General features: G+C 52.3%; 2 protein-coding genes and 2 pseudogenes across 3 annotated transcripts in view; 3 read left to right on the top strand and 1 right to left on the bottom strand.

Annotated features, from left to right (window-relative positions):
* LOC105809326 (galactoside 2-alpha-L-fucosyltransferase 2-like) overlaps positions 1-16,205 on the top strand; it is a 29,498-nt gene extending 13,293 nt beyond the window's left edge. The window contains exons 2-3 of the mRNA XM_012643087.1: positions 2,536-2,605; positions 15,020-16,205. Of these exons, the coding sequence (XP_012498541.1) occupies positions 2,581-2,605; positions 15,020-16,044 (1,050 nt within the window). The 5' untranslated portion in view covers positions 2,536-2,580 and the 3' untranslated portion in view covers positions 16,045-16,205. The remainder of the gene's footprint in view (positions 1-2,535; positions 2,606-15,019) is intronic.
* Positions 1,026-7,607, bottom strand: NTN5 (netrin 5). The gene is made up of 6 exons (XM_012643086.1): positions 6,963-7,607; positions 3,803-3,991; positions 3,475-3,624; positions 3,085-3,138; positions 2,797-2,877; positions 1,026-1,661 (listed from the first exon to the last, which is right to left on the bottom strand). Exons 1-6 carry the CDS (start codon positions 7,591-7,593, stop codon positions 1,297-1,299), a joined length of 1,470 nt encoding a protein of 489 aa, XP_012498540.1. The 5' UTR covers positions 7,594-7,607; the 3' UTR covers positions 1,026-1,296.
* A 4,008-nt stretch (positions 16,206-20,213) lies between the features above and the next one.
* Positions 20,214-20,697, top strand: LOC105809320 (annotated as a pseudogene).
* A 2,791-nt stretch (positions 20,698-23,488) lies between these two features.
* LOC105809426 lies at positions 23,489-24,015 on the top strand (annotated as a pseudogene). Its single transcript, XR_001137438.1, has one exon. The product of XR_001137438.1 is annotated as a 40S ribosomal protein S20 pseudogene (transcript).
* The last annotated feature ends 2,847 nt before the right edge of the window (positions 24,016-26,862 follow it).

Genomic DNA, 26,862 nt, shown 5'->3' with positions numbered 1-26,862 from the left:
TAGTAACATGACCTGCCTAAAGTTTTAAAGTGACTATCCTGGCTTCTGTGTGAAGAAGACTCTAAGGGGGTATTGGCGAGACCAGTGTGGAGATGATTGTAATGATCCAGGTGAGCAGCGGTGGTGGCTTGGACCAAGTCGGTAGCAATGGAGATGGTAAAAATGGTTGAATTATGGACATATTTTGTCGGAGTGGATGGGATTTGCTGATGGATTGGACATGAAGGTGGAGTAAGGGGGAGGTGAATGCCCAATGGAATTGCCTTCAAGAGAGCATGAAAAGAGCAAAGACAAGGAACATAGTTTTGCTGGAACAGGGAGCTCTTCTTAGAAAATCCCTTAAAGATTCCTGCTTCAGGGATGTCCCCACCCTGGGCTCAGCTGGAGGTCACCCAAATGTGAAATTGTGTCGTTGGTTGTGGGTGCAGGGGCAGAGATCAGGACGACAAGGAAGGTCCTAGGTGGTGACAACCTTCTGTTCCCTAGTATGTACTATCTCCTGCCTTTTCAGCCCCACCCCTTCTGGCCTGTAGGTACCCAACTGTTGGATAGGAATAGAATTCTGCTTAGTACCAAGTGATGTCATACAACTCTGTGGCTCCCAATTGGCTATTCTCTCAGGAATGAGTCTACATTGTATTTCAAGCACAGGTGAACCTATCAGAACCCTCTTCACATAATCACTCAAAGTCCCTTTATTCTTTTCTCAGAGTCCATCCGGAGGCCTATCAGGGATCAAAAGTTCCTATGTCTGGAACTTTCTGGAAATCTGGAACTGCTGTCCCTTCCTTCATTGTATTTCCCGCCTTTACCAGCCACACCCCTCCCACTGGCATTTGGCCTATCATCGGGCAACACAAATATGACTAGCACCCAGTGACGTCAGAGGGCCTCTCTCATTGGATTGGCCACTTTGTCAGGGAGCTCTAGTGAAGACTTCACTCCGCATATTTACTCAAGGCCTTCTTCCTTTGCCCCTACAGACTCTCCCAGCATCGATTAGGGGTCTGTAGCTTAAATTCCTCAAGATTTGAGACTTTATTTCGGGGAATAGATCTCAGGCGGGGAACAGGCCACAGGCCAAATGAAGGGCTGCTGGATGAAAAGTCCTGCTTGCAGTTTGCCGGCTCCCGTTAAGTCTCCTACGCCGCTGGTGGGTGCTGGCGCATGCACAGTGACGTCAGGGGCTCCGCGACGTCTGATTGGCTCTCCACCGATGCTCCGTCGAGGTGGGAGGCTCTGCTTCACCGTTGCTTCCAAATTTCTTGGTTGGGTTCAAGGTGTTCTAGCTCTGGCCTAGTGCTCAGCCTTCGGGCTAGGTGTCGAAGGCCTCAGGTCGTGGCAGCCTCCGGCACGTTCCTCCTGCTGCAGCCGCCGCAACGGCCGGGCCCAGCGCGGCCTCCAGGGCAGCGCGAGGCCGTGGCGGTCAAGAACGAGGCGCGCGGGGTCTGGGCTGCCGACAGCACTGCCCAGCAGCAGGTAGTCGGTGCCTGGCCGTAGACGCAGGCAGCCACAGGCCAGGTCAGCGCGGGGCACCCAGGCGTCCTGGTCCCCGCGGCGCACGGGCCATGCCCGCTGCTTGTACACGGCCAGCACGCGCACGGCCAGCTGCCGCCACGCCTGGCCCGCTACCTCAGACGCTAGCACCTGCGCGTGGAGAACTGAGGGGAGGGAAGATGTCAGGCCTAGGCTGGGGGGAGCCTACAGGGTCCCGTTGGGGTCAGTTCTGGTGGCGAGGGGCCCAGGACTAGTGGGTGGGTGTCAGGGATCGCGTCAAGAAGGAGAGCTCTTGAATCTTTGAGGGTTTGAACCTAAGTCGTGAGGGGTGGGGCCTGCTGGAGGAGACACTCAAGGGAGGGTGAAGGATTAGGAGGGGTGGGGTTTATGGTTTGCCAGGTGGGGTTCCAGGATTATGATTGGGAAGGGCGAGGGGCTATGTGTTGTCCTCTGGAGGAAGGAAGTCCAGACAGGGACAGGAGCCCAGGAGCCTGGGATTTGTTGGGTGGGGCTCTGGGGGTCATTTTAAGAGGAAAAACTACAGGAATTATGGTAAAGATATGGGGGTGGGGGTATAAAGGGACCCTACGGTAGGTGGGGCCAGGAACAAGGCAGAAAAGTCAGGTCCAGGAACTCTAATACAGCGGGGTCAGAAGGTATCAGTAGTGGAACCCTTGGAAAAGAGAGGTATTTTTGGGAGAGGGGCCCTGGGATGAATTTGGGGGGCCAGAAAGTAGAGGTTGGTCCCTGGAACCTGAGGGTTAAGGTCATACTAGCAGTGATTCAGAAAAATGTGGGCTGGGCTGAATATCTGAGTGTTTAAGAGACTTGAGTTACCTGAGGTCGTAGGCCCCAGGGTCACTGGACAGGTGTGGACTGACAGATTAGGAAATTGTGGAGTGAGTCTTTGTGGGGAGTGGGGCTAAGGCTCAGATAATCTGGGACCATGAAGGGAGGCAGAAAGGATCCGAGATAGGCAGGACAGGGCAAGGGCCCCTTCCATTCAACCAGTTCCTCTTTCTCCTTCCATCCCTCAAGAGAGGTCAGGCTGAAGGAGACAGTGGAACTCTACAAGCTCCAGATATGGGGGAAGAGGAGATACAGGAAGGTAGTGAATACCTCCTCGCCACTGCCCCCTCCCCTATTTGTCCTCTGTCCCATCAGTTCCTAGATCAGGAAGTACCCTTTAGAATCCAACACCCTTTCCCATTTAAGATGAAAAAATTGAAGGCCAGAGACGTGGAGGCAGTCATCCCATCATCTGTGCTGCCTCCGGCTGTTTTTTTCCCCAGCACTCACCGTAGTCCTGCTGGCAGTACCTCCGAAGGCTCATGTGTACCCTGGTGTCCGAGATATTGCAGTAGTTTTGACACTGAGGGTCTGGGGAGGGTCAGGCTGTCTGCAGTGGGCTCCTGAGGCCTGGACCACAGCGTACTGCCCCACCCATCCCTGCATTCCATGTTGATGGCCAGCTGGGGTGCCTAAACCTTGGGACTGGGCTCGAGGGGTGACCCTTGCATCCCATTCAGTGTGACTGATGACCCAGTCAGCCCATCCCCAATCCCTCTTGCTGCCAGCCTGTCTTACCAGAGCTGTAAGCACCAGGGGTAGTAGCAAGGGTGGTTGTTGCCTCTGGAATTCCTGTGAGACCAAAGACAAAATTTAACCTCTTCGCCATCCCCACCCCTCCCCCAGGAATCCAGACATCCAGACTCTAAGTGTTAAGTTCCTTAAGACCCAAGAGTGCAAGTGTCCCTTGCCGTCTTCTCCCAGGACCCAGGAGTCCCGGCCCCCGGGCTTCTTCTGCCCGAGACTGAAGAGTCTGGAGTTTCAGTCCCTGCCTTCCCGAAGACCCGGAGTCCAGCCTTCAGCCTCTGGATCCCATGTCCCAGGCCCCCAGCCCTCACCACCCTTGCCCCCTGGGATGTGTCCTTCCCACCCCAGTCAGGACTTGTGGCCCTGCCCCTCAGGACTCACGCTGGCAGGGCATACTGGGGGAGCGGCTCTGCTGGTAGCCAGGAGCACAGCGGTTGCATGTCAGGCCTGTGACCCCTAACTTGCAGGAGCACTGCCCACTGGTTTGGTTGCAGTTGCCTCCTGTGGCCCCAATAGGGTGGCACTGGCAGGCTGCATGAGGAGAGGAGCTGGGGGAATAGGGTATCTGGGTCCCAGATGCTCCCTCCCAATTCTGCAGCCGCCTCCCCCGTCAGACCCAGGAGTCCAGGCCCCCAACCCCTCTTCCCTCAGACCCGGGAGTCTAACCCTGCCTCCTTTCCGCCTGGGCCTGGCCTCAGGCCATACTCACCCCTGCAGGCCTTGCGGCTGGTGATAGGCTGGCTGGGGTCCCTCCAGAACCCCGGCTGGCAGTAGTGGCAGTGCCGCCCAGCTGTGTGGTGGCGGCACCGCTCACAAACACCCCCACTCCGACCACCTGACAGCCTGAACAACTCAGAGTTGAACCGGCAGCGTCGAGCGTGCTGATTGCAGGAGCAGGCTAGGAGCAACATGGGCAGGGCGCATCAGGGCCAGGCTTTCTGTTCCCCAGTCCCCAGCTTTCTCCCCACTGCCCTGCCCTCATGGAAGGAAATAAAGGGAGAATCCAACACGAAAGAGACTGCCTGGGGCTCCCTGGGTAAGCCTGAGTCCCAAAACATCTTCATTCTCGTCTTTAAAATGGGTACGTTGGAGTGGAGCTGGATAAGCCCGGTGGGACTCGTGAGCCTCCTGAAGATCTGTCTGAAACTGTGGGCGCCTAGAGAAGGGCAGGGCGTGGGCTGTGGAGCCAGACCCCCATGTCTACCGTTGTATGTTCCTTGAGCACGTGACTTCTTTGTGTAGCCCGGTTTGTTTGGCTGTAAAATGGCATGTGTAGTGTTTACTTCATGAGGCTTAAATGAGATAGAGCAGATATTAATATAAAGTGCTCAACCCAGGGCCTGGCACCGAGCTGTCTTGTGCTTCCACATGCCAGGTGCTTGACATATCTCATCTTCACAACCGCTCTGTGAGGTTGGTACTCATCATCCCCATTTTACAGATGAGGTAAACTGAGGCACAGGGCGGTGACATCACCTGCCTAAAGTAATGTAGCTAGGGGGTGGTCAGAGGTCAGATTTGAACCCAAGACTTCTGGTCCAGAGTCTGTGCTCTTAGCAACCACACTCTAGTAATTCTTAGGCAGATCATGTGAGGGTTATTTAGGATGTACATTTTCCTGGGAGCATTCATTGGGTTTTCTAAGGCAGTGGCTCTCAAACCTTACTGCTCATCAGAATTACCAGGGACACATTTTTTGAGAAAACAACACAGATTCCAGGGCTTCTGCCGGGCCCAGGGATTTAGATCTCTAGCAAGGATTCCAAAGTAAGATGCTGACGTGGGGGGTTCATGGGCCACTCTTTGAGGGGACCGGGACTTAAGAGGGTTTTGACTCTGAGAGGTTTGAGAGGCCTGGACTGGCAGGCCCCAGAGAGTCCAGAGGAGCTGTGGGGTGGTCAGGGAGCTGAGACAGCTGTGTGTTCTTAGGAAAATGACTTTCCCTCTCTGAGTCTCCGTTTTCTCCCTGTCCAGTGGGGATCTTGATCCTTCTTTCCCAGGGTTTTTGTGGCCATTAGTGGTGGCAGTGCTATTGAGATCATCAGTGGGTAGAGTCAGGCTTTGGAGTCTTCCTGACCCAAGGTTCACCCACTTCACCTCACTTCCCCTCTGGAAAGCTCAGATGGGAGAGGGGAGATGCAGACCACCATGTCTGGAAAGCCCAGCGTAGGAGTTCATCTCACCCCACCCTTCTCCGCCACAGCGCTGCCAGTCTCCTACCCAGGCTTGGAGGACAGTGCCCAGCTCGGCCTGGGGACATCTGGCAAGCCTCAGAAGGACAGCCTGACCAGGCCCTGGATGAAGCCCACCCCGCCCTTGGGCCAGGTGAGTCTCCCCGCCCTCTCTCCCCTGCAGGGGACAGATCTTCAGATTTGGCTGGTGGGAATGGGCCCACTGAGTGGAGGCCCTGAGTTGGCAGGGGGGACACAAATCCTGGACAGTGGTGGCCTCCAGGGAAGTCCTGAATGGGGATGAGCGCAGAGTAGGGAGCTAAGGGCGGGGGGATAGTCTGTGAGTTGGTCCACGGGATGTTCTTCACGTGTGAGGAAAGATGGGAGCGTAGCAAAGGACGTGGGAGGCAGAGAGGGAAGGCCAGGGAACGCGTGTCTGTGCACACAGGTGTGTGTGTGTCTGTGTCTGTCGGTGGAGCACAGTTACCTCCCAGGGCTGGTAACACACTCAGACGCTTTACCAAGGGTCATAGGCTGGAGGTGGGAGGGTTGGAAGGGGCTGACACTGTCCCCGAGGAGGGGCTGCTGGAGGGAAACGGGAAGGGCCTGGCTAGAAGCGGAAGCACCACGGGAAGAGGCCCCGTTGAGCAGGACCTGCCTGGGGGCGCTTGTCCAGCTGGGTGGCCCAGTGGATAGTCATGGCATCTACGAAGGCCTGGCTCTCCAAGTCCGGCCCCTTGCTGGCAGCGAGACTTAGGGAAAGTGACGCTCCCCCTTGGGTCTCACCTTCCCTACCTGGGGAATCGTGACATGGCTGATGGCTCAGGGAGCTCTTCCTTCGCGTGAGGTACTGTATCGGGCTTTATTCTAAGGGCTTTATGTACATAAGCTCAGTGACTTTTCACTACAGCCTATGAAGGATTTGCTGTTACTATCCCCACTCCACAGGGGAGGAGACCAAGGCACAGAGACGTTAAGTAACTTGCCTAAGGTCACTCAGCTGGCAAGCAGAGGAGCTGGGATTTGGGCCCAGGTAGTCTAGCTGGCTACTGAGGCTGGGCTCCTGTCCGCTACTCTAGAACACCTGGTGTGACAGCACCCGACAGGAGCTTGGCAGGGACAAGCTGAGACCCCAGAACTCAGCTTCCCAAGCTCAGATCCTGGCCCTGCCACACACAGCTGCCACGAGTCCTCGTGCAGGGGCTTCCTACCTCTAGCCTCAGACTCCTCATCTGTAGGTTGGGCCTGCTGACAGTCCCTGCCTGGCACATAGTAGCCGATTGATAAATGTGTGTTTAATGACTCAATACTTTCCCTGTGTGGCTGGCGTGAGGAGTCAGGAAACGCCCAGCTGCCCTGTTCCTACAACTGTTCAACCAGCAAGGCCCTGGGCTGGGTGCTCGGGAGATGTCATTTACATCATCATCATCATCATCATCACAGGCCAATGAATGTTGGGGAGAGATGAGCCCCGCTGGGTGGGCAGGCCTGTGCGCAGCTGAGATGCAGGGCAGGCTGCGAGGGGGTGGGAGGCTGTGAGGAGGAGGCGTGGAGGAGACTGCATCCAAGACAGTGTGGGGAGAAGCAAGGAGCGTGCAGTTCTGGGGAGGGACGGGAGCGTCTCGCCCCTGTAGGGACAAGGGTCGTCGTGGTGGATGAGGATGGGGAGAGCAGGGTGGGGAGAGGCCCAGGACTCACGCAGGCAAGGGTGGGGGTGCCGGGGCGTGGCGGGCCGCCAGGGCCAGTCGCGATGGGACGGGCGGCAGCTCTCGCAGCCTGGGCCGGTGGTGTGGTGGCGGCAGCGGCAGCGAGGGGGCCGGGCACGGGCGGCGCAGCGGGCCGCATGTCCGTGGCACTGGCAGCGACCTCTTAGCCCAGCAGCTGCTAGCCCCGCTCGGCCTCCGAACTCCACTCGGAGGTGGCTGGCTGCCATACTGGCCTTAGGGCCTGGCGTGGAGCGGAAAGTCACCCTCTCAGGGCCCCCCAAGGCCCCAGGCCAGGCAGATCTGCGCCACAGCAGCTTCCAGGGACCCCCAGCAGCCCAGGCAGCAGACAGGACTAGGGCTGGGGGCCCCGGGCTGCAGAAGCGCAGGCTGACAGATGTCAGGAGGAAAGGGCCACCCAGGGCCAGGGTCAGGCTGCCATTGCAGGTGCCCCCGGGGCTGAGGCCATTCCCTGGGGAGAGGGTGCAGGCCTGAGGGCAGGAAGCTGCCACACCGGCCAGCTGGGTCACTGGCGGGAGGCAGAAGCGAGGCTGGCCCCCTGGATCATAGCATGGGTCCGCGGTGGCATGGCTCAGGAGGAGCAAGAGGGCAAAGGTCACAGGCATGGTCACAGCAGGGCAAGCACCTGGAGAGGAGAGGAGGTGTCGGGGCTGGGGACCTTAGCCAGTTGGCTTCTACCCGGCTCCCTGCCGAACGCCCACATTCCACCCCAGCCTGCCCAAGCCCCCTCCCGGCTGCTTCGAAGCGAGGAAAATAGTTCCATCTGGGGAGAATTACTGTTTACATAACCCAAAGGGGAAAGAACGCAAGCAAAATTGAGAATTTTGCCTGAACTAATCCGTAGCTTAACACCCCAGAGTTATCCGTCAGTGTCGAGGGGGCAGAGGTCCCCAGGGAGAGGCAGGGGCTGGGCAAGAGCAGCGGCCGAGGCCCGACAGACGCGCAAACCTATAGAGGGACCCGGGTGAGACGGAGCAGGGCTGGACTGGGCAGGGGACTGAGGGATGGATGGAGACTCAATGGCAAAGCAGTAGAAGAAGAGACGGAGGCAGAGACAGTGAAGCCAGGAGAGGAGCACAGGCCCAAGGCAAGTGCCAGGTCCAGAGAGGGAACCTCACAGACAGGGGGGCAAATACGGGGTGGGCCGGGCACCCAGGAAGCGAGGGACCAAGGCTGGCAGGCCCTGGGGGCTGGGAGGGACAGGCAGGTGGGCCCCAAGACACCCAGGAGAGCCTGAGGACAGCAGCCAGCTGGGCAGGCCCTGGGGAGGGGAGGGAAGGGGAAAGGACGGGCTGGCGGGGGATCAGAAGCGAGAGGCTGAGGCCCCAGCCCACCAGGATCAGAGTGGTGGCCTTTTCCCACTTGGGGCCCTAACCTTGTTCTCCACACCCTGGGCACGGAGGGGGATTATCACCAAACAACCTCCCTGCCATCCACCCACCCCCCCAGCCATCCACCCCCCCCACCACCCCCTCCGTACTCCACCCTTAACCCTTTCCCACCTGAGTGCCAAGCCCAGAGAGTTGAGCTCAGGAAAAGAGTGGGGGGCCTGGGGGCTGGAAGCCTGGGGCTGGGGAGCAGCATGCAGGTCCCTGTGCAGTTCGGAAAGCAGATGCCTGGGTTCCCTTTAGGACTTGGGTGTGGGGACCTCAGGTTGGATTTCTGGGACTTTTGGGTCATCTCAGCCCCCTCCTGCCATCCTAGGCCTCAGGGTCTAGGGATCGGAGTCCCCACATTCTCCACCCATCCAAGGGTCCCCAGAACAGATGGGGAACAGATGTTAGGGGTGGTATGTAATGAGGGAGGAGAGAGCAGGAGGGTGGGGCAGGGCAGGTGCCAGATTCCATGGTGCCCAAGGGGGACAGAAGTCCAGAACCCTGGGATGGCAGGAGCTAGGACAGACTTGGCTCTGAAATGCCCCCACTTTCCTCTTCCAGGGCTGGCAGCCTCTAGTGAGGAGCTCACTCTGGACTGGGGACTTTGGAGCCTTTCTTGGCCCCCGCCCAGGCCCTTGGCTCCAAATCCGCACCCAGGCCTGCTCCTGGGCTGGGAGTCTTAGGGCACCCTGGGGGTGGGGGGTGGCTCACACCCTCCCCCAGCTCGATCTCACCGCCCCTGTGTCCCCACTGCTGTTGCCATGTGCAGACTCTGCCTCCCCCGCCTCAGATGAGGGGCATCACCCTCCTCCCCTCCCAAGGAGCCTGGCGCCATTTTGCGCTCGCTCGTGCGGCGGGTGTTTCCCTGGCCCCTCAGCTCCAGCCTTGTTAAAGACCCAGCCCTCCCATGTCCCACTTACCTCTTGCTGGGTATTTCAGGGGCACCACCTTCTGGCCTTTAGCACCTTGGGGGACCAGGCTGTGAGTCCCCTGGAGCTCCTCAGGGATCCAGAAGCCAGTTCCTGCCCATGAGGACCCAGATGTCCCCCAGCCGCTACCCCCCAGGGATCTGTAGCCCAACCCCACCCTCTTAAGGAACAGAGTCTAGCCACGCTCCCAGCAGACCCGGGGTTAGGCCGCTCGCCTGGGATCCATCTGGGACCCAGGCTTGCTTTTCCAGTCTCTTGGCATGCAGTCCCCTGACCCCCAGCCCTTAGGCCCCTGACGTTGGTCAAACCTGAGCCCAAAAAGAGACTGTCCTGGGCCTGGGCCCGCAGGCAGTTCCCCGAAGGCTCAGCCTCTTCTTCCGGCCCGAGCAGCAGCCGTGGTGGGCTCTCGGGAGGGAGTGGCGAGTGTCTGTTCTCAGGCCCCAGGCTAGTGGGGGTTCTGGGCGGGAGCTCAGAGCCCGCAGAATCCAACACCACTGCTGCCCCCACCCCCGCCCCAACCCCTGCTCTCCCCGCAGGGACCCCTGCCAGCCAGGCCACCCGCGACTGTGTGGGACGCCAGCGCTGTCGCCCCCAGCGGTCCTGCAGCCGGACAGCCCCGAACGGACTGGCCTAGGAGGCTCAAGGCAGGTAGGAGGGAACGGCCGCAACGTGTGGGTCCTGGGTCTGGGGTCCCACTCCACTCCCACGCGACCCCTGCCCCACTGGCTCAGCGCTGCCTCGTGGTGGCCATGATCCAGGCAGGGGCTGACACTGTGGGTGGCGGTCAGGGCCGCTTGCCCTGAGGTGGGGCTCCTGCCTCTGGCTGTGTGACCCCAGGCCAGCCCCTCCTTCTACTCTCCCGAAGCTTCTGTCAGCTGTGGGTTAACTGGACGATAAGGTCAGTCGTTTTCAAGCCCTAAAAATCCGCCCTCTTGGAGGGATCAGATCAGCCTTGGGGAAACCCAAAAACCTCAGCTGCTTTATAAGATGGTGGGGAGGGCAGCGAAGGAGCTGAGGTCACCTCAGGCCTCAGGGTTCTAGTGGCCCAGGGGGATGTGGGCCCCCCAGGGAGTGAGGGGCCAGAGCTCAAAGGCAGCTTCCCCGGCGCCAGCGTCCTGCCTGGCCTCAGTGCTTTCGTGGGGAAATTTTCATGCAAATGTTGCTGCCAACTCTGTGCCATATCTGAATGGATTTGACTAGAAACATAATGTTTTCTGTCACTTCCTGCTGAGAAAAGCAAGGGCCTCGGGAGGCTGGGGCATGGCCTTTGCTGCTGTGTGGCCCTGAGTGCCGCAGCACGTACTGTGGCATAGTGTGGGCCCAATCTCGACAGGGGTTTGGGGATCCTCTGCCCTGTGCCTGCCCTGGGGGATGGGGGGCACAGCCAGGGCCATGGAGATTCTGGTTCCAGGTGACTCTTAGGCTGCATGTTAGAGGAGCCCGAAGGGGCCCACTGTGGCAGGGGCAGGGACGTCGGATTGAAAGAAGTGATTCCAAAAGCTGTGGGGCTGAGGCGGAGTTAGCTGCAAGAGGAAGGGACAGGGGGCCGAGACATCCCCATATCAAAGCGAGGCATGTCGGATCCTGGCCAGGCCGCGTGTGAGCCAGGGGGTAGAGTGCTGTGATAAGATTCACGGCCCTAATCCATTCTGCTGGTCCTGCCTGAGCCCCCCGCGCGTGGACACTGCAGGACACAAACCCCCGCCGCGGCAGGCTCACCTGCTGGAGGGACAGAGACACAGAACAGCAGCAAAGAATCCCGTTCTCTAGAATGTGAGAAGGTGTCAAGTGCTTTGGAGCAAAAGCACGTAGGGAAGTGGGGGCCAGGGGTGCTGCAGATTTAAGTGGGGTGAAGAGAACATTTGGGCTGAGACCTGAAGGAGGCCAGGGCCGCCACACGGGAGGCTAGTTTTGCTGCCAGAGAAAATTCAGGAAGAAATTTTAGGTCTCCCTGTATTTTCCTCCCACCCAGGGACAAGAAATCTCTTAAACTCTTGTTCCCTGGAGGGCTGCTTTCTTCCTCACTTCAGGTCTTAATTGCTTGAGCGGCCTGAGGATTAGCACCCCTGAGGGTGCCTTGGAGGGTGGGGGGAGGGGATAGGGCAGCAGGAGCAGAAACAAGTCCCCAAGTTGAGGAGGAAACTTTTTTTTTTTTTTGAGAGTAGGGGGAGGTTCCTCAAGTTCTGGAAGAACAGGGAAGGCGGGGCCTGTTGGGGCACAGCCCGGAGGTGGGCTCAGCATGGTACTGTGCAGCCCCCAGCTCTGGGCTTCCACAGCCCTTTTATCCCTGCCTCAGTGGCCCAGAAATAATGGAGGCCCCATGAGGCAGGGCAGGTCAGATTGCATGTGTAACTGGGCAGAGAGTGAGGACTGGTAGGGGACTGCTCTTCCGTGGGACATACTCGAAAGGCCAGGACAGTAATTGACAGTCCAGACTCCCCAGCCATGCTCCCTGGGTTCAAATCCAGGCCCCTCTTCTTTCCTAGCTGTGTGACTTAAAACAAGTTTCTTAACCTCTCTGTGCCTTAGTTTCCTCATCTGTTAAATAGGGATTAAAAAAATGTACTTTCCTCATTGGGGGTGGGGTCATGAGGACTAAATGAGCTAAACCGTGCCCACAGCCCCTGACACTCTGGGCCAGCGTGTTTTGGAACTTTCTGCGCTTTGGCACCATTGCCGGATGCGTAGACCTGTACCATGTGGTACCCCTGGCGGGGGTCTGTGCCACATGCCCTTATCAAACATGGAATTGTTTCGGCAGCAAAGCACATGGGTGTTCATGCTAAGAGAAATAAAGTCTACAGTTAGCCACTTGACCCTTCAGGCCAGATGTTGTCCCCAGATGAGTTCAGTTCAGGTTGGGGTTTGCCACCCACCTACAGGAAAATGGCCAGTGGGGAATCGTGGCCTGGCATGCAGGGGCACCATAGACACGTCAGCCTCCAGCCATTATTTTCCGCGGCTTTCCGGTTGTCCAGGCTGATGGACAGCCACGAGAGGGAGCTCCTGAGACTCCAGGAAGTGGAAGAAGGTGGCCGCCGGATGGCTGCATTGATTTGCAAGGCCCAGAACAAAATACAAACACGGGGCCCCGTGTTCAGAATTTATGAAGAATTTTAAAGTGGTGACAATAGAGCAATAGGCCTGTCTGAGCTTGGGGCTCCACGCGACTGCCCCCGAGTGGCAGGCGCCTTTGTTCTGAGCCGGCTTCCCCCCAGTGGCCCAGGCTCCCTTCCCTGGTCCCTGCCCTCCTCACCCTTCCTGGCCTTGGGACCTGCCAGGGACTCTGGCTGTGCTGGGGAGCGAGGCTTCTCCACCTGGCAGGACTCTGAGCTGGGTGGGTAGTGTGAGAATGATTGGGACAGAATTTTCATCAGCTAAGTGAAAAGAGGGGTTTGAGTAGATTTAATTTGCTTTTTGGAAATTAAGGCAGTGAAGGAGACATTTCTCCTAGGCCTCAGTCGGGGGAGCGCAATTTCATAGTTTGTCCTCACGTGGTAAGAGCCAGTGGACCTCGCTGGGGACCCAGGAGAAACCATTCCAGGAGGGCCCCAGAGGGTTCAGATTTCCCCAAAGGGTCAGATTAATCAAGTGAGGAGCCCTGGAATAGAGGAGGACGAGAGCCAGAGCTGAGGTGGCCTGCAGAGCCCCGGCAGGCAGAGGGAGGGATGGGAGAGGGTGAGGCAGAAGCTGGAAAGTTGGGGTATGGGTACATGCAGTCCAGTACTTCAGTGAGGACTCCGGTGAATTGAGGCCATTGGAGTGGCCACAGGGAAACCGCAGGACATTGGTCAGAGGAGTGGAGCAGGCGAGAAGAGAAAAGCAGATCAGGACACGGTGGACACTGGGGAGCAAAAACTTTCTGGGAGCTCGGGTAAGTGCTGGGGGAGAGGCTGACTCAAAAGGAAGCAGCTCCCAAAGAAGGGCTATCTGTCCCATTATGAGGACGAGGGATGCGGGGGTAGGGGGTGAGCCGAGGGTCGCGGAGCCCAGGTAAGCCCAGCAGAGTCAGGGCTGGAACTAGAGTTAACAGTGTGGCTCCACGGTCAGTCACCTCTGCACGACGGCCATAATCAGAAGGACAGGTGATGGCAAGCAGTGTCCGGGATGTCGAGGAATGGGGACCCTCGTGCACTGCTGCTTGCTGGGAATGGAAAGTGGGGCAGCTGCTTTGCAAAAGCCTGGCAGGTCCCGACACGATGAAATGCAGAGGTACCCTGTGGCCAGCAACTCTGCTCCCACGGGGATGCCCGAGAGAATGAAAGCACGTGTCCACACAGAAAGGTGTACATGCATATCCATGGCAGCACGATTCACGATAGGTAACGGACGGAAATTGCCCAAATGTCCATCGGCTGGTGAGAAACAGAATGTGGTCTACCTAGATAGTGAAATGTATGCAGCCATAAAAAAGGAATGAAGCTCTGATCCCTGCTACAGTATGGGCGGACCTCGAAAACATCAGACTGAGGGAAAGAAGCCAGACCCAAAAGGCTACATATTGTGTGATTCCATTTACAGGAAAATCCAGAATGGGTAAATCCGTGGAGACAGAAAACAGATAGCTGGAGTGGGGAGGCAAGCTGGGAAGATTGGGGGAAAGATGGCTAAAGGGTACAGGGTTTCTTTTCGGGGTGATGCAAAAGTTCAAAAATTGATGGTGACGGTTGCACAGCTCTGTGAGCACATGAAAAGCCATCCAGTAGCATAGTTTAAGTGGTGAATAGTGTGGTTTATGAATTATATCTCAATAAATTGGTTAACCCCAAAAACCGGGCTCATCACAGACCTACATACAAAAGCTAAAACTATACAGCTTGATGTGTTAGTGAAGAGAGAACGTCCCCAGGCATGAAGTGGGAAGTGCTGGTCCCTTAAGTCCTGGGTCAGAAACAGGCAGAGTGTCACTTTCGACATATTTAATTGTTCAAGGCAGTCACAGGCCTGCCCAGATTCAGGGGAAAGAGAGTTCAAGAGTCTGTGGCCAGCTTGAGTCCGCCTCTCCCACTAATAGCAACAGGAAGTGCTCAGCACTTATCAGCGCGGGTGCTGTAACAACCCCATTTTTCAGAGGAGGTGACAAGAAGTTAAATAACATCCCCAAGGTTGCCCAGCCAACAGATCCGGCCTCTGGATCTGGCCTCCTGGTCTGTGCTTGTAACCTCCACGTGGCGCCCGCCTTGATGCGGAGCAAGGATTCTTGTCTCTTTTGTTCTCTGCTCGCTTCCTGCCTCTGGTGTGTGCCTGGCATATGGGAGATGCTCTGGAAGTCTTTGGTTTACGACACAGAGCATTTCCTGTGTGCTAGGCACTGTTCAAAGAACATTACAAAATTATCACATTTAATTCATGCAGCCTCATGAGGTAGTTCTGTTAGGTTGAAGCACAGAAATGGCTGCAAATGTAGTAAAATTTGGTTGAATATTGACACCTTCGAATTGTTCCACCTAACCATCCCTGCTTAAAGGGTGAGGAAACTAATATTCAGAGAGGTTTAGTAGCTTTACTAAAGTCACACAGCATTAGCAAGGGGTGGAGCTGGGACTCAGACCCAGGTGGAAAGATCCCAGCATCTGCGTTCTTGCATTGCCACTGTGGTACTCACAAGGCAGGTTTGGATGGATTGAATGAGTGAGTGAATGAATGAATTTGGGAGGCCGTGAGTGAAGAGGCTCATATCCCCCCAGCCATCCCTCCTGACTATGTCCTTTCTTCCCTCCATGCAGCCATCAAGGGATTCTGGGTCACCCGCCCTTCCTCCTCCACCATCTACTTGCTCTTCGTCATCTTCGTGGTGTCTGTCATCTTCCACTGCCACCAGCGCCTGGCTCTAGTGCCCTCCCCCTGGGCATACTCAGCCCACGTGGTCCTGGTCCCCACACATCTTGCCCGGGAGGGGCTGTTCACCATCAACTCCAAAGGCCGCCTGGGGAACCAGATGGGCGAGTACGCCACGCTGTACGCCCTGGCCAAGATGAACGGGCGGCCCGCCTTCATCCCGCCCCAGATGCACAGCACCCTGGCCCCCATCTTCAGAATCAGCCTCCCGGTGCTGCACAGCGCCACGGCGAGCCGGATCTCCTGGCAGAACTACCACCTGAACGACTGGATGGAAGAGGAGTACCGCCACATCCCGGGCAAGTACGTGCGCCTCACGGGCTACCCCTGCTCCTGGACCTTCTACCACCACCTGCGCCACGAGATCCTGCAGGAGTTCACCCTGCACGACCACGTGCGCGAGGAGGCCCAGACGTTCCTCCAGGCCCTGCAGGCCAAGTGGGCTTGGCAGGTGACTTTCGTGGGGGTCCACGTGCGCCGGGGGGACTATGTCCGAGTCATGCCGAAGGTGTGGAAGGGCGTGCTAGCTGACCGGGGCTACCTGCGGCAGGCCATGGACTGGTTCCGGGCCCGCTACCACACCCCAGTCTTCGTGGTCACCAGCGATGACATGGCCTGGTGCCGGGAGAGCATCAGTAGCTCCCTCGGGGATGTGACGTTTGCAGGCAATGGCATTCAAGGCTCGCCGGCCAAGGACTTTGCACTGCTCACGCAGTGTAACCACAGCATCATCACTGTGGGCACTTTTGGGATCTGGGCTGCCTACCTGGCGGGCGGGAACACTGTCTACCTGGCCAACTTCACCCTGCCCGGCTCCCCCTTCCACATGGTCTTCAGGCCACAAGCGGCCTTCCTGCCAGAGTGGGTGGGCATCGCCGCTGACCTTGCACAGGCCCCACAGAACGGCCCCTAGCCCTGCGCACATCCCTCCCTCATCGTCAGAGCTCTCAAAGCAGCAGTAGCACGTGTCAAGGCAGTGCATGGACTCAGGATCCCACACGCAGTTTGAATCCAGGCTTATCTACTTTGTAGCTGAGGGACGTTGGACAAGGGACCTAACCTCTCTGTGCCTTAGTGTGCTGATTGAAAAATAAACATACTACAGAACTTACCTCAGCAGTAACTTGTGAGAACTTCATCGATTCATTTAGAGCCAACCCAAGATAAGCGCTCGTGGCTCACGTGTGCGTGGCGTGCGGTTAACATTTGTGTTGCTTTGGGAGGAGATGTGTTGCAGCCTCTCCTTCCTTGCAGCACCGGTAGCGTGGAGTCCAAGTATTTCGTACTCGCCTCCTGGGAGGGTTTGGCGATAAAGCCGTTCCTGCCCTGAAGGAAAGGGGATCTGGGTCTTTGGAGCAGCTAGGAATTCAGGCTTTGGATTTAGTGGGCCTCATCATGAAAGAAAGTGAGGAAAAAAAGGATTTGAGAGGCCGCATCTCAGGGTGATGCCCCTAGTGAGGAAGGTATTACCCTGCAAGGGATGGAGAGAGGCGCTCAGGTGCGGGCAGCACCCTGGGGTGCGGGAAGGCTCACTTTGACTGCGGGACTCAACAGCAGGCCTCGGCCTGTGGCAGCAAAGACAGCCAGAGCGCACACGGCATGGAAGCAGCAGCCTGACACCAAAGGGCCGTGGAGACTGGGCCACGGCCATCTCAGTCAGCAGCCTGTGTGGACAGGGATTGACAAGAGACACCTCACACCCTGCCGCTGCCTAAGCCCCCAGGACCTGACGGTACTCTGAGAAATCCCAGCGCAGATGGATGAAGTGATTGCAATGCTGGTTTTCCTGCGTTCAGTGTATTTTAAAGTATGGAGATACCAGAATTTTTATTTATGATTTTTAAAAATGTTATTATTTTTAGAAACAGGGTCTTGCTCTGTTGCCTAGGCTGGAGTGCAGTAGTATAATCATAGCTTGCTACAGACTTGAACTCCTGGGCTCAAGTGATCCTCCCACCTCAAGCCCCCTGAGTAGCTGGGGCTACGGGTACACACCACCGTGCGCCTCCATTCAGTCAGCAGAGGGACTCAAGATTAAATAAGATCTTTAGTTTATAATTCCCACCTTTTGGCCAAGATCTTCCAGAGGCAGGATCGATGGCCAGACTTTTATTTTGTCCCATTGTTGCCAGGGCAGTGTCGCTACCTGCCCTGGGTCCATTCAGGTCCCCAGTGGGACCCTTGGGGTGAAGAGAATTTAGGAGCCAAAAAGGGCTTACAGCCAATTAAGTGTTGTAGGCCACCAGGACTGGAGGTGGGCGGGCACTCAGCAACCCAAAAGCTTCTAGGTAACATAAGGGTAAAAACCAAAATGTCAAAGGCAAGGCTACAGAATTAATTTATCTATTAAGTGTTGAGCTGCTGCCGGGCGCGGTGGCTCACGCCTGTAATCCTAGCACTCTGGGAGGCCAAGGCGGGTGGAGCAAGAGCGAGACCCCGTCTCTACTAAAAATAGAAAATAAATTAATCGGCCAACTAAAAATATACAGAAAAAATTAGCCGGGCATGGTGGCGCATGCCTGTAGTCCCAGCTACTCGGGAGGCTGAGGCAGAAGGATTGCTTGAGCCCAGGAGTGTGAGGTTGCTGTGAGCTAGGCTGACGCCATGGCACTCACTCTAGCCCAGCCAAAAAGAGTGAGACTCTGTCTCAAAAAAAAAAAAAAAAAAAAAGTGTTGAGCTGCTATATTCTTGGATTTAGTTGCAGACTTGTAGCAATTTATTAAATAAAATATAAGCATTGTTAACCATTTTAAACTAAGGAATTTAGAGACTATTGTTGTACAGCAATATTTTTACTTTCGTAATTTGTCCTAAAGTGGCCCAATAAATTGCTTATTAAACATCTATTTGTATAAACCCCATAACTGGGAACAACTGTACCCAGTAAGCTCTAAGTCTATGGGAAGCAGGAAATTCTTTTTGGTTGGGATGGATGTTTGAACCCCATGGCCCAAAAAGGCAAAGTCTCTCTTTGAGTATTTGTTCAGGGGAGCACCCGGCTAGCTCAGTTAGTAGAGTGTGAGACTCTCAGTATTTGTTTAGGCTTCTGTGTGCCCAACCTTGATCTGGAGGGTCTAATTCCATCCCTCTAAATCGGCCCTTACAATCTCACACAATCACCTTGTCTGTGATGGTCCCTGGGCCTAGAGGGAGGACGCTTACAGTTTCAGTAGCAGGGTGTTGGCAGTAAATATTAATAAAAGGTTGGGCCCAGCGGGATTTAATAGTTTTAAATCCTGGGGATATCAGATAAACTTGTTATTTACTTAATACTTGTCATGACTCTGGAAAAACAAAGCAAGAGAATCAGTAATGTTTTAAATAAGAAGTACCTTGAATAGGGGAACAAAGGACTCGTAGCGCAGCATGAGAAGTTTTCTGACCATATAAAATAATTTAGACATATCAAGAAAGGCCAAGAGTAGAGTATTAAGTTATATTGGAGGAAAATATTGTTCTTTAAAAACCTTTAAGGTAAAACATTCTAATGTCAGGCCATAACAAAAGACATAGAACAAGAAGGGGAAAAAAAATTACAGGAGCTGATGAAAAGTTGAAGGTGAGAGTTACCATCCCAGCTTTTTTAAAGGGATAAAGGCTGAAATCAGTAAAACGTAAAAGAAGTTGAGCTTTTAAGGTATAAGTCTCAGGTTTTTTTAATTAAAAAAGGAAACAGGTTATAGAATTAAAATTAATATATCATGTAATTTCATTAAGAGAAAATTAATATTTTAAGAAAACTTTGTTGTGTTACCCCCAAATTTTCCTTTTTAATTATAGCCAACTGGATCACACACAAAATTCCTTCATAAATTCCCTTCTATGAACCTTATCCTGACTTGCACAGACCATCTGCAACATACTTAAGGGACACTCCTCTGCCCTCTGATTACTGGCCCTGGGCAGGGACACGGGTTTCGATTCCCAAGAAGAGTGGGGGAGGTTTTAAAGAGACAACTTTGAAAACAATTTACCCCTTTCGAGGCTATTCCCTCTGTTACAATTTAATGAGTGTCTCTTATTTATTATAACAAAACTTTAAGATTCTAAATTATATGAATTTTTTTTTTTTTTGAGACAGAGTCTTGCTCCGTCTCCCCGGGCTAGAGCACAGTGGCATGATGATCGCTCACAACAACTTCAAACTCCTGGGCTCAAGGGATCCTCCTGCCTTAGCCTCCCAAGTAGCTGGGACTACAAGGCATATGCCACAATGCCTGGCTAATTTTTCTATTTTTAGTAGAGACACGGTCTTGCTCTTGCTCAGGCTGGTCTTGAACCCCTGAACTCAAGTGATCCTACCACCTCAGCCACAGAAAGTGCTGGGATTATAGGCGTGAACCACCGCACCCGGCCTGTGAAATTTTAATGCGTAAGTATCTCGTTTATATTTGCCTAACTTACCTAATTTATTTATTTATCTTAGCAATTTATTTAGATTCCAGTTATCATTTTAAATTATTTTCTGTTAACTGTTTTTACACTCTGTGTAAGGGAAATTCATTTGTATAGGCAATAGGTTTTCTTAGGCCAAACTAATTTCCAGCGTGTCTTCAGCTAACCTTCGGGGAGGTGTGAGTTAGCACAGTTATGTAACCAAGGTATTAGCTCCTGTGCGAACCCACGTGCTCATGCTTTCACATGACATGTTGCCACTGTCGTTCTGAGCCACATATAAGTGCTTGCCATGTTCTCAGCCATGCTCTCGCTGCGGCTGCCTCCCCCCCGACGATGACGAACGTGTCTCATCTGTCCGCTGCCACTCGCCTCTTCCTTCACCTCCCGGAAGCCTGCTCCAGTGCACTCGCTGGCCACAAAGCCCACTCCCCACGCCCTGTGAATGAGATATACCGCACAGACCAGGAATCAAGATACAGTTTTGGGTCGGGCGCTGTGGCTCAGGCCTGTAATCCTAGCACTCTGGGTAGGCTGAAGCAGGAGGATCGCTTGAGCTCAGGAGTTCGAAAGCAGCCTGAGCAAGATTCGAGACCCCCGTCTCTACTAAAAATAGAAAAAATTAGAGCTCTGAGCTTTCCTTTTCTGGTTGTGGAGCCATGCGGTGAGGAACTATGCCTGTAACTATGCGGTCCAAGGGCCTATTGCAGTACCTGCAGGTCTTTCGACTCTCGACGCAAGAAAATGTTTGGTCACAGCCATTGCACACTGCAAACGTGGCAGTGGCCTCATCAAGGTGAACAGGCGGCCCCTGGAGATGATTGAGCTCCCCCACGCTGCAATACAAGCTACCAGAACCTGGTCTGCTTCTGGGCAAGGAGCAGTTCGCTCCTTGGTCCACGGTGTGGACATCCGTGTCCGTGTGAAGGATGGTGGTCATGTGGCCCATATTTGTGCTGTCAGTCCACCTCCAGAGCCCTGGTGGTCTATTGCCAGAAATATGTGGATGAGGCTTCCAAGAAGGAGATCAAGGACATCCTCATCCCGTAGGACCAGACCCTGCTGGTAGCTGACCCTTGTCGCTGTGAATGCAAAAAGTTTGGAGGCCCTGGTGCCCGTGCTCGCTACCAGAAATCTTACCAATAAGCCCATCATGAGGATCGGGGTTCACCTGTATGATAAAAAATGGTTGTAGGATTTTAAGGTTAAAAAAGAAAGGAAGAAAAAATTAGCCAACATGGTGGTACATGCCTGTAGTCCCAGCTACTCAGGAGGCTGAGACAGGAGGATCGCTTGAGCCCAAGACTTCGAGGTTGCTGCGAGCTAGGATGATGCCACGGCACTCTAGCCCGGGCAACAGAGGGAGACTGTGTCTCAAAAATAAATAAATAAATTAGATAAATAAACTCAGAAAATCCTACCAAGAAAACAAACATAGAATTCTAGGAAGACTTGCTATTTGAACAATGTAACATCGTTTCTAAGTTTTATAAATATAGTAGATGTAGGGACCGTCCCTGGGCAAAAATTGGCTTAAGCCCAGAGTCAGCGAAACTCGGTGTGCTCTCCTTGGCGCCAGAGGTCAATAGGCCCGGGCCCGGCCTGTTGGCCAAACAGAACTATTCCTCATGACAGATAGCTTTATGACAGATAACCAAGGGCCTGGGGTCTTGCAAACCAGCCAAGGCATCTCATTGTCCTGCATATGGTAATGAGATAAAGAAGTTAAGATGCAAGAAGTTAGGATGCAAACGTCTGCTTCCCTTAAGCAATCGTCAGGAAGGAATGAAAATGTATTTTCCTCAGGGCGCCCAAGGTAGTCACGTGCCAGGAAGTAGCTGCCGGACAGAGAAAAGTATAAGAATAAAGCGACTGGTGGAATCCCCACTTCAGTCTTGTACGTCTTGTGTGTGTGTCTGTGTGTTTCTTTCTGTGTCCATCCCCCGTTCTGCAATCTGGGCCACGACAGTAGAAGTTTTAGAATATATCCTCTTTAAAGATGTTAACTAATTAGATCCTTCCATATCACCAACAATTCCCAAGCGAAATCTATTGACATTGTAGGGATCAAAGGTCTCTGGCCCCGCAAAGTTTAGCCAAACTGTAGGGAGCAAAGGCTACTATCCCCAAAAAGATTTGCTGAAAATTCATTGACATGAGGCAAATTAATAGGAATAATTACAAATTATACATGGGAACTTTCAGAATGAACATTCAAAGATACGGGGGAAATCGTCCATTTTTATGCTTAGTGTGGACAGCTGTGTAGAAATATGATTGGACAAAAAGGGGATGGTCTAACGCTAACAGGCGGAGTGGACAAACCCAGCAGGGCCTTTCTGTGTAGATTCTGCTTGGCCTCCCTGAGTGTGCATTCCTTCCTTCTGGGTGTGGGGCTGGGCCCTTTCTGGAATGGGGGTTTTTATAATAAAACAAAGTAGGTCAGATAATTACTTTATGGCCAGTTTTTACATAAAATAATTTTAGATTTTATGGCTTGCTTTTAGAAAGCCATGCTGGTTTTTCTAGGACTCCAGCTGGTCGTGGCCAATTCTTGTGCACAAGTTTCAACTGATGGACAAATTACACCAAGGAAAATTCAGAGCTCAAATGGTCACCCTGCCACTATAAAGTTAAAATGTTAAGTCTCTTAAGCTCTCGGTCTATTTTCTTTTCTGCCTACCACAGGGGTTCTGGCTTTTATGATCTGCCTTGAGGAAGAGGGATTCTGCTTTCTTTGGCTAGCCTCAGGGAAGAATGGGACCAGAGACAGCGGACAAGGCTTCTGCCTACTTCTGAGGCCTTCATTTTAGGGGAGTTTCCTGAGCCCCATCAACATGACATCACTTAACTGTAGACTGAAAAAACCTTCAACACCAACCCTGCGGACTCAAACAATGACACAAAGTTGTAACTTTTTTTTACATGAATATCAAGATTAAGCTATTTTTAAAACTTTCTAAATAGTTTCAAAACTTCTTCAACTTGACTGTAAATCTGAGTACATGTAATACTTTTAAGGAGTGAGACTGTTTTGGGATTCTATTTAAATTCTAATAACCATTTTGTTTATCTTAAATTACTGGCCAGGCACTGTGGCTCACGCCTGTAATCCTAGCACTCTGGGAGGCAGAGGCGGGAGGATTGCTTGAGGTTAGGAGTTTGAGACCAGCCTGAGCAAGAGCAAGACCCCGTCTCTACTAAAAATAGAAAGAAATTAGCCGGACGACTAAAAATAGCTACAAAAAATTAGCTGGGCATGGTGGCGCATGCCTGTAGTCTCAGCTACTCGGGAGGCTGAGGCAGGAGGATTGCTTGAATCCAGGAATTTGAGGTTGCAGTGAGCTAGGTTGACACTACGACACTCTAGCCTGGGTAACACTTTGTAAGACTCTGTCTCAAAAAAAAAAAAAAGGCCGGGCACGGTGGCTCACACCTGTAATCCTAGCACTCTGGGAGGCCGAGGTGGGCCGATTGTTTGAGCTCAGGAGTTCGAAACCAGCCTGTGCAAGAGCGAGACCCCATCTCTACTAAAAAAAATAGAAAGAAATTATCTGGACAACTGAAAATATATAGAAAAAATTAGCCGGGCATGGTGGCGCATGCCTGTAGTCCCAGCTACTCGGGAGGCTGAGGCAGAAGGATTTCTTGAGTCCAGGAGTTTGAGGTTGCTGTGTGCTAGGCTGACGCCACGGCACTCTAGCCCGGGCAACAGAGTGAGACTCTGTCTCAAAAAAAAAAAAAAAAAGTTGAACACAGGTATTTTTGTGGATAACCAGAGATTTAGCTATTATCACTGGATCAACAATATTGAATTTGCCTACTTATCAAAACTCATACAAACAGATCATTTTATCTTTGGCTGGGCTTATAGTTTTATAACCTTTGTGTAAAACCCTGACACCTTAAGAACATACACATGTCCAGTAAAACCCAGGCAAAAATGTATGCTGACCTTTTTTTTCGAGGAAGACGCGACCCCGGGTGCAGCGGAGGCGTGTTGTGCCCGCTTCTGCTCCTGACTCACTGCTGTTCGCTCCCGGCAAGGAACAAGTCGGTCAGGAAGCCGCGCCGCAGCCATGGCTTTTAAAGATACCGGAAAAACACACGTGGAGCCAGAGGTGGCGATTCACCGAATAAGAATTACCCTAACCAGCCGCAATGTGAAGTCCTTGGAAAAGGTGTGTGCTGACTTGATCAGAGGCGCAAAGGAAAAGAACCTCAAAGTGAAAGGACCAGTTCGGATGCCCACCAAGACTTTGAGAATCACTACAAGAAAAACTCCTTGTGGTGAAGGTTCTAAGACTTGGGACCGTTTCCAGATGAGAATGCACAAGCGACTCATTGACTTGCATAGTCCTTCTGAGATTGTTAAGCAGATTACTTCTATCAGTATTGAGCCAGGAGTGGAGGTTGAAGTCACTATTGCAGATGCTGAAGTCAACTGTTTTAATAAATTGATTACCGGTTGTTAAAAAAAAAAAAAAATGTATGCTGACAATTTGAAAACATTTTTTATTCTTACTTTACCAGTAATACTTTTTTTCTTTTTTAATAACCCAGCTTATTTACCAAAGATTACTAAATTCACATGAACTAGAAAAGCATTTGGGTGTGTTTTATTAATTTATGAGTGTTCTTTTATTTATAAGCCAGTCTGGAACCATATAGGCACAAATATACAATACATGTACACACACAAAACGTATCTAAACATGTACACTCACACATACATGCAGACAAAGTTCCAAAAGCTTTTACCCCAGAGCTCTAGTCATAAAACAGTAATACAAACTCACTGATTCACAAAAGGTGACTGGATTCAAATTTCTTCTGACAAAACTGGAACTTGTTCACATGGCTAAACTTTACTTGCCCTGACAGGTAACCTAATTATGCCTATGGATAATCAAAGTTTTGGGTAAAGCAGTTTTCATGGCAGTTTGATTTTTAAAAATCTCTTTTACCCGTTTTTTCCCCTTCAGTTTAAAACGAGCTTTTAATGTTTACATTTTAGCTAGAACTGACTGCAAGATCTCCATGTAGACCTTAATTAGTAACATTGGGTTACTTTAGGTTACCTTTTTTATGTAAGGATTAAGGCAGAGGGACCTTCATTTTAGGCTGACTGGAGATTGAAACCGGCATGTTTGGGAAATTGGCTATTTTCTCTCTCTCCTGAGATAGGTCAGAGAACAACTCAGTTTGGGTTTGGTGACAGGGAACTTTAGCATGGGCAGCGCCATTTTGATTTTCCATTCTGTCTGTTGGGGCCGAGTGCAGGAACTTAGTCCAAAACAGTGGTCTCCTATAATTTTTATTTAACAACATAATTACCCAAAGTAAGTGACTGAGTCAAAAGATCTCAATCAATGGAGGTTTATTTTTTATTTTTTTTGAGACAGAGTCTTGCTCTGTCACCTGGGCTAAAGTCAGCCTAGCTCACAGCAACCTCAAACTCCTGGGCCCAGTTGATCCTCCTGCCTCAGCCTCCCGAGAGAGTAGCTGGGACTACAGGCACATGCCATCACGCCCGGCTAATTTTTTCTTTTTTTCTATTTTTGGTTGTCCATCTAATTTATTTTTATTTTTAGTAGAGATGGGGTCTTGCTCTTGCTGAGGCTGGTCTTGAACTCCTGACCTCCAGCGATCCTCCCGCCTGGGACTCCCAGAGTGCTAGGATCACAGGCATGAGCCACCACGCCCAGCCTTGATGGAGGTTTAGTAAGCCAAAGCTTTGGGAGGCACTTGGACAAGCGCAAACCATGGAAGCATCTGTGACCTGCGCTCTCCACAAAGGGATTTGGAAACTCAGTATTTAAGGGGAGAGGGGCTCACAGAAAGAAAAAGGAGGAAGGGCGTGAGCAGGGAGGCAAATCCTTCCATTCTTGTGCGACTTTATTTAGTGCCCCAGAAATCTACATTTTATATAAGATAAGGTGAATGTTTGAGGAGAAAAAGGGAGTAAAGGAAGACTCAATTATGTAGACATTCCTGGGTAGGTGGAAGAATGACTGATCCTGTCTCTGTCCTGCACCTGGGAAGACAACTTTGTAATCAACATTATTAGCGTGGAATCGGACAGATTAGTTTTAGCAGCTAGACTTAGTCTGCAGACCTAAAGGTACAATTTGCATGTCCTTGTTTATGGGAGGCCAGCAAAAAATTTCCTTAGAATGACCTGTGGGGCAGCCCTTGTAGATGCCTGAGGCCTTGTACCTTTCAGTGGGGTCCTGGCTGATGCATGATGTTAGTTAGCAAAGGCTGTGCGTTTGGAAGGGGGCGTGGCTTTCCTTTTGCATAAGGAGCTAAGGATGGGGGTGGCCCTGAGATTTCTATTTCCTTTACAAATGTCTACATGAAATTTTGAAGACTTTTATTTTATCAGCCATTTTTTTTTTTTTTTTTTTTTTTGAGACAGAGCCTCACTCTTTTGCCTGGGCTAGAGTGAGTGCCATGGCGTCAGCCTAGCTCACAGCAACCTCACACTCCTGGGCTCAAACGATCCTTCTGCCTCAGCCTCCCGAGTAGCTGGGACTACAGGCATGCGCCACCATGCCTGGCTAATTTTTTCTATATATTTTTAGTTGGCCGATTAATTTATTTTCTATTTTTAGTAGAGACGGGGTCTCGCTCTTGCTCAGGCTGGTCTCGAACTCCTGAGCTCAAACAATCCGCCCGCCTCGGCCTCCCAGAGTGCTAGGATTACAGGCGTGAGCCACCGCGCCTGGCCTATCAGCCATTTTTAAACTGGCTTTATTTGCCAAAAATTACTAAAGCCACATGAACTTGAAAAGCATTTGAGCTTATTAGTTTATGAGCACTCATTTATTTATAAGTAAATTTGGTACCATCTGACAATATACAAACACAAACTCATGCCCATGCATCCATGAAAATACAAACAGAAATAAAGTTTTTATAGCTTTGATCTTAAAATTTTAGCCAAGAGACAGGAGTTGGAGGTTGCAGTGAACTATGATGACACCACTGCACTCTAGCCTGGGCAACAGAGTGAGAACTTGTCAAAAAAAAACAAAAAACAAAAACTCCTGGGCTCAAGTGATCCTTCCTCAGCCTTCTAAGTGGTGAGTAACTGGGATTACAGGTACGCACTGCCACACTCAGCTACTTTATTTTTTTTGTAGAGACAAGGGTCTCACTATTGCTCAGGCTGGTCTCGAACTCATGACCTCAAGTGATCTTCCTGCCTTGGCCTCCCAAAGTGCTGGGATTACACGTGTAAGCCATCATGTACCCAACTGAGAAAGATTAACAATGAATGACAAAATAACATAAAATCATAAGAATTTACTACAAGATTATACAGATGAG

This window comes from Propithecus coquereli, unplaced genomic scaffold, assembly GCF_000956105.1.
Source record: "Propithecus coquereli isolate 6110/MARCELLA unplaced genomic scaffold, Pcoq_1.0 Scaffold193, whole genome shotgun sequence".
NCBI classification, from domain to species: Eukaryota; Metazoa; Chordata; class Mammalia; order Primates; family Indriidae; genus Propithecus; species Propithecus coquereli.
This window is presented reverse-complemented; position numbering and strand designations above follow the sequence as displayed.

Bases quoted from the DNA above. Each gene is read 5' to 3' on its own strand.
- NTN5 (XM_012643086.1), bottom strand. From the start codon at position 7,593: ATGCCTGTGACCTTTGCCCTCTTGCTCCTCCTGAGCCATGCCACCGCG. The intron at 3,992-6,962 runs GTGAGTCCTGGG...TGTTGCTCCTAG, and splicing joins GCACCCCCACCCTTGCCTGC to CCTGCTCCTGCAATCAGCAC. The intron at 1,662-2,796 runs GTGAGTGCTGGG...CCCTCCCCTCAG, and splicing joins GTACTGCCAGCAGGACTACG to TTCTCCACGCGCAGGTGCTA.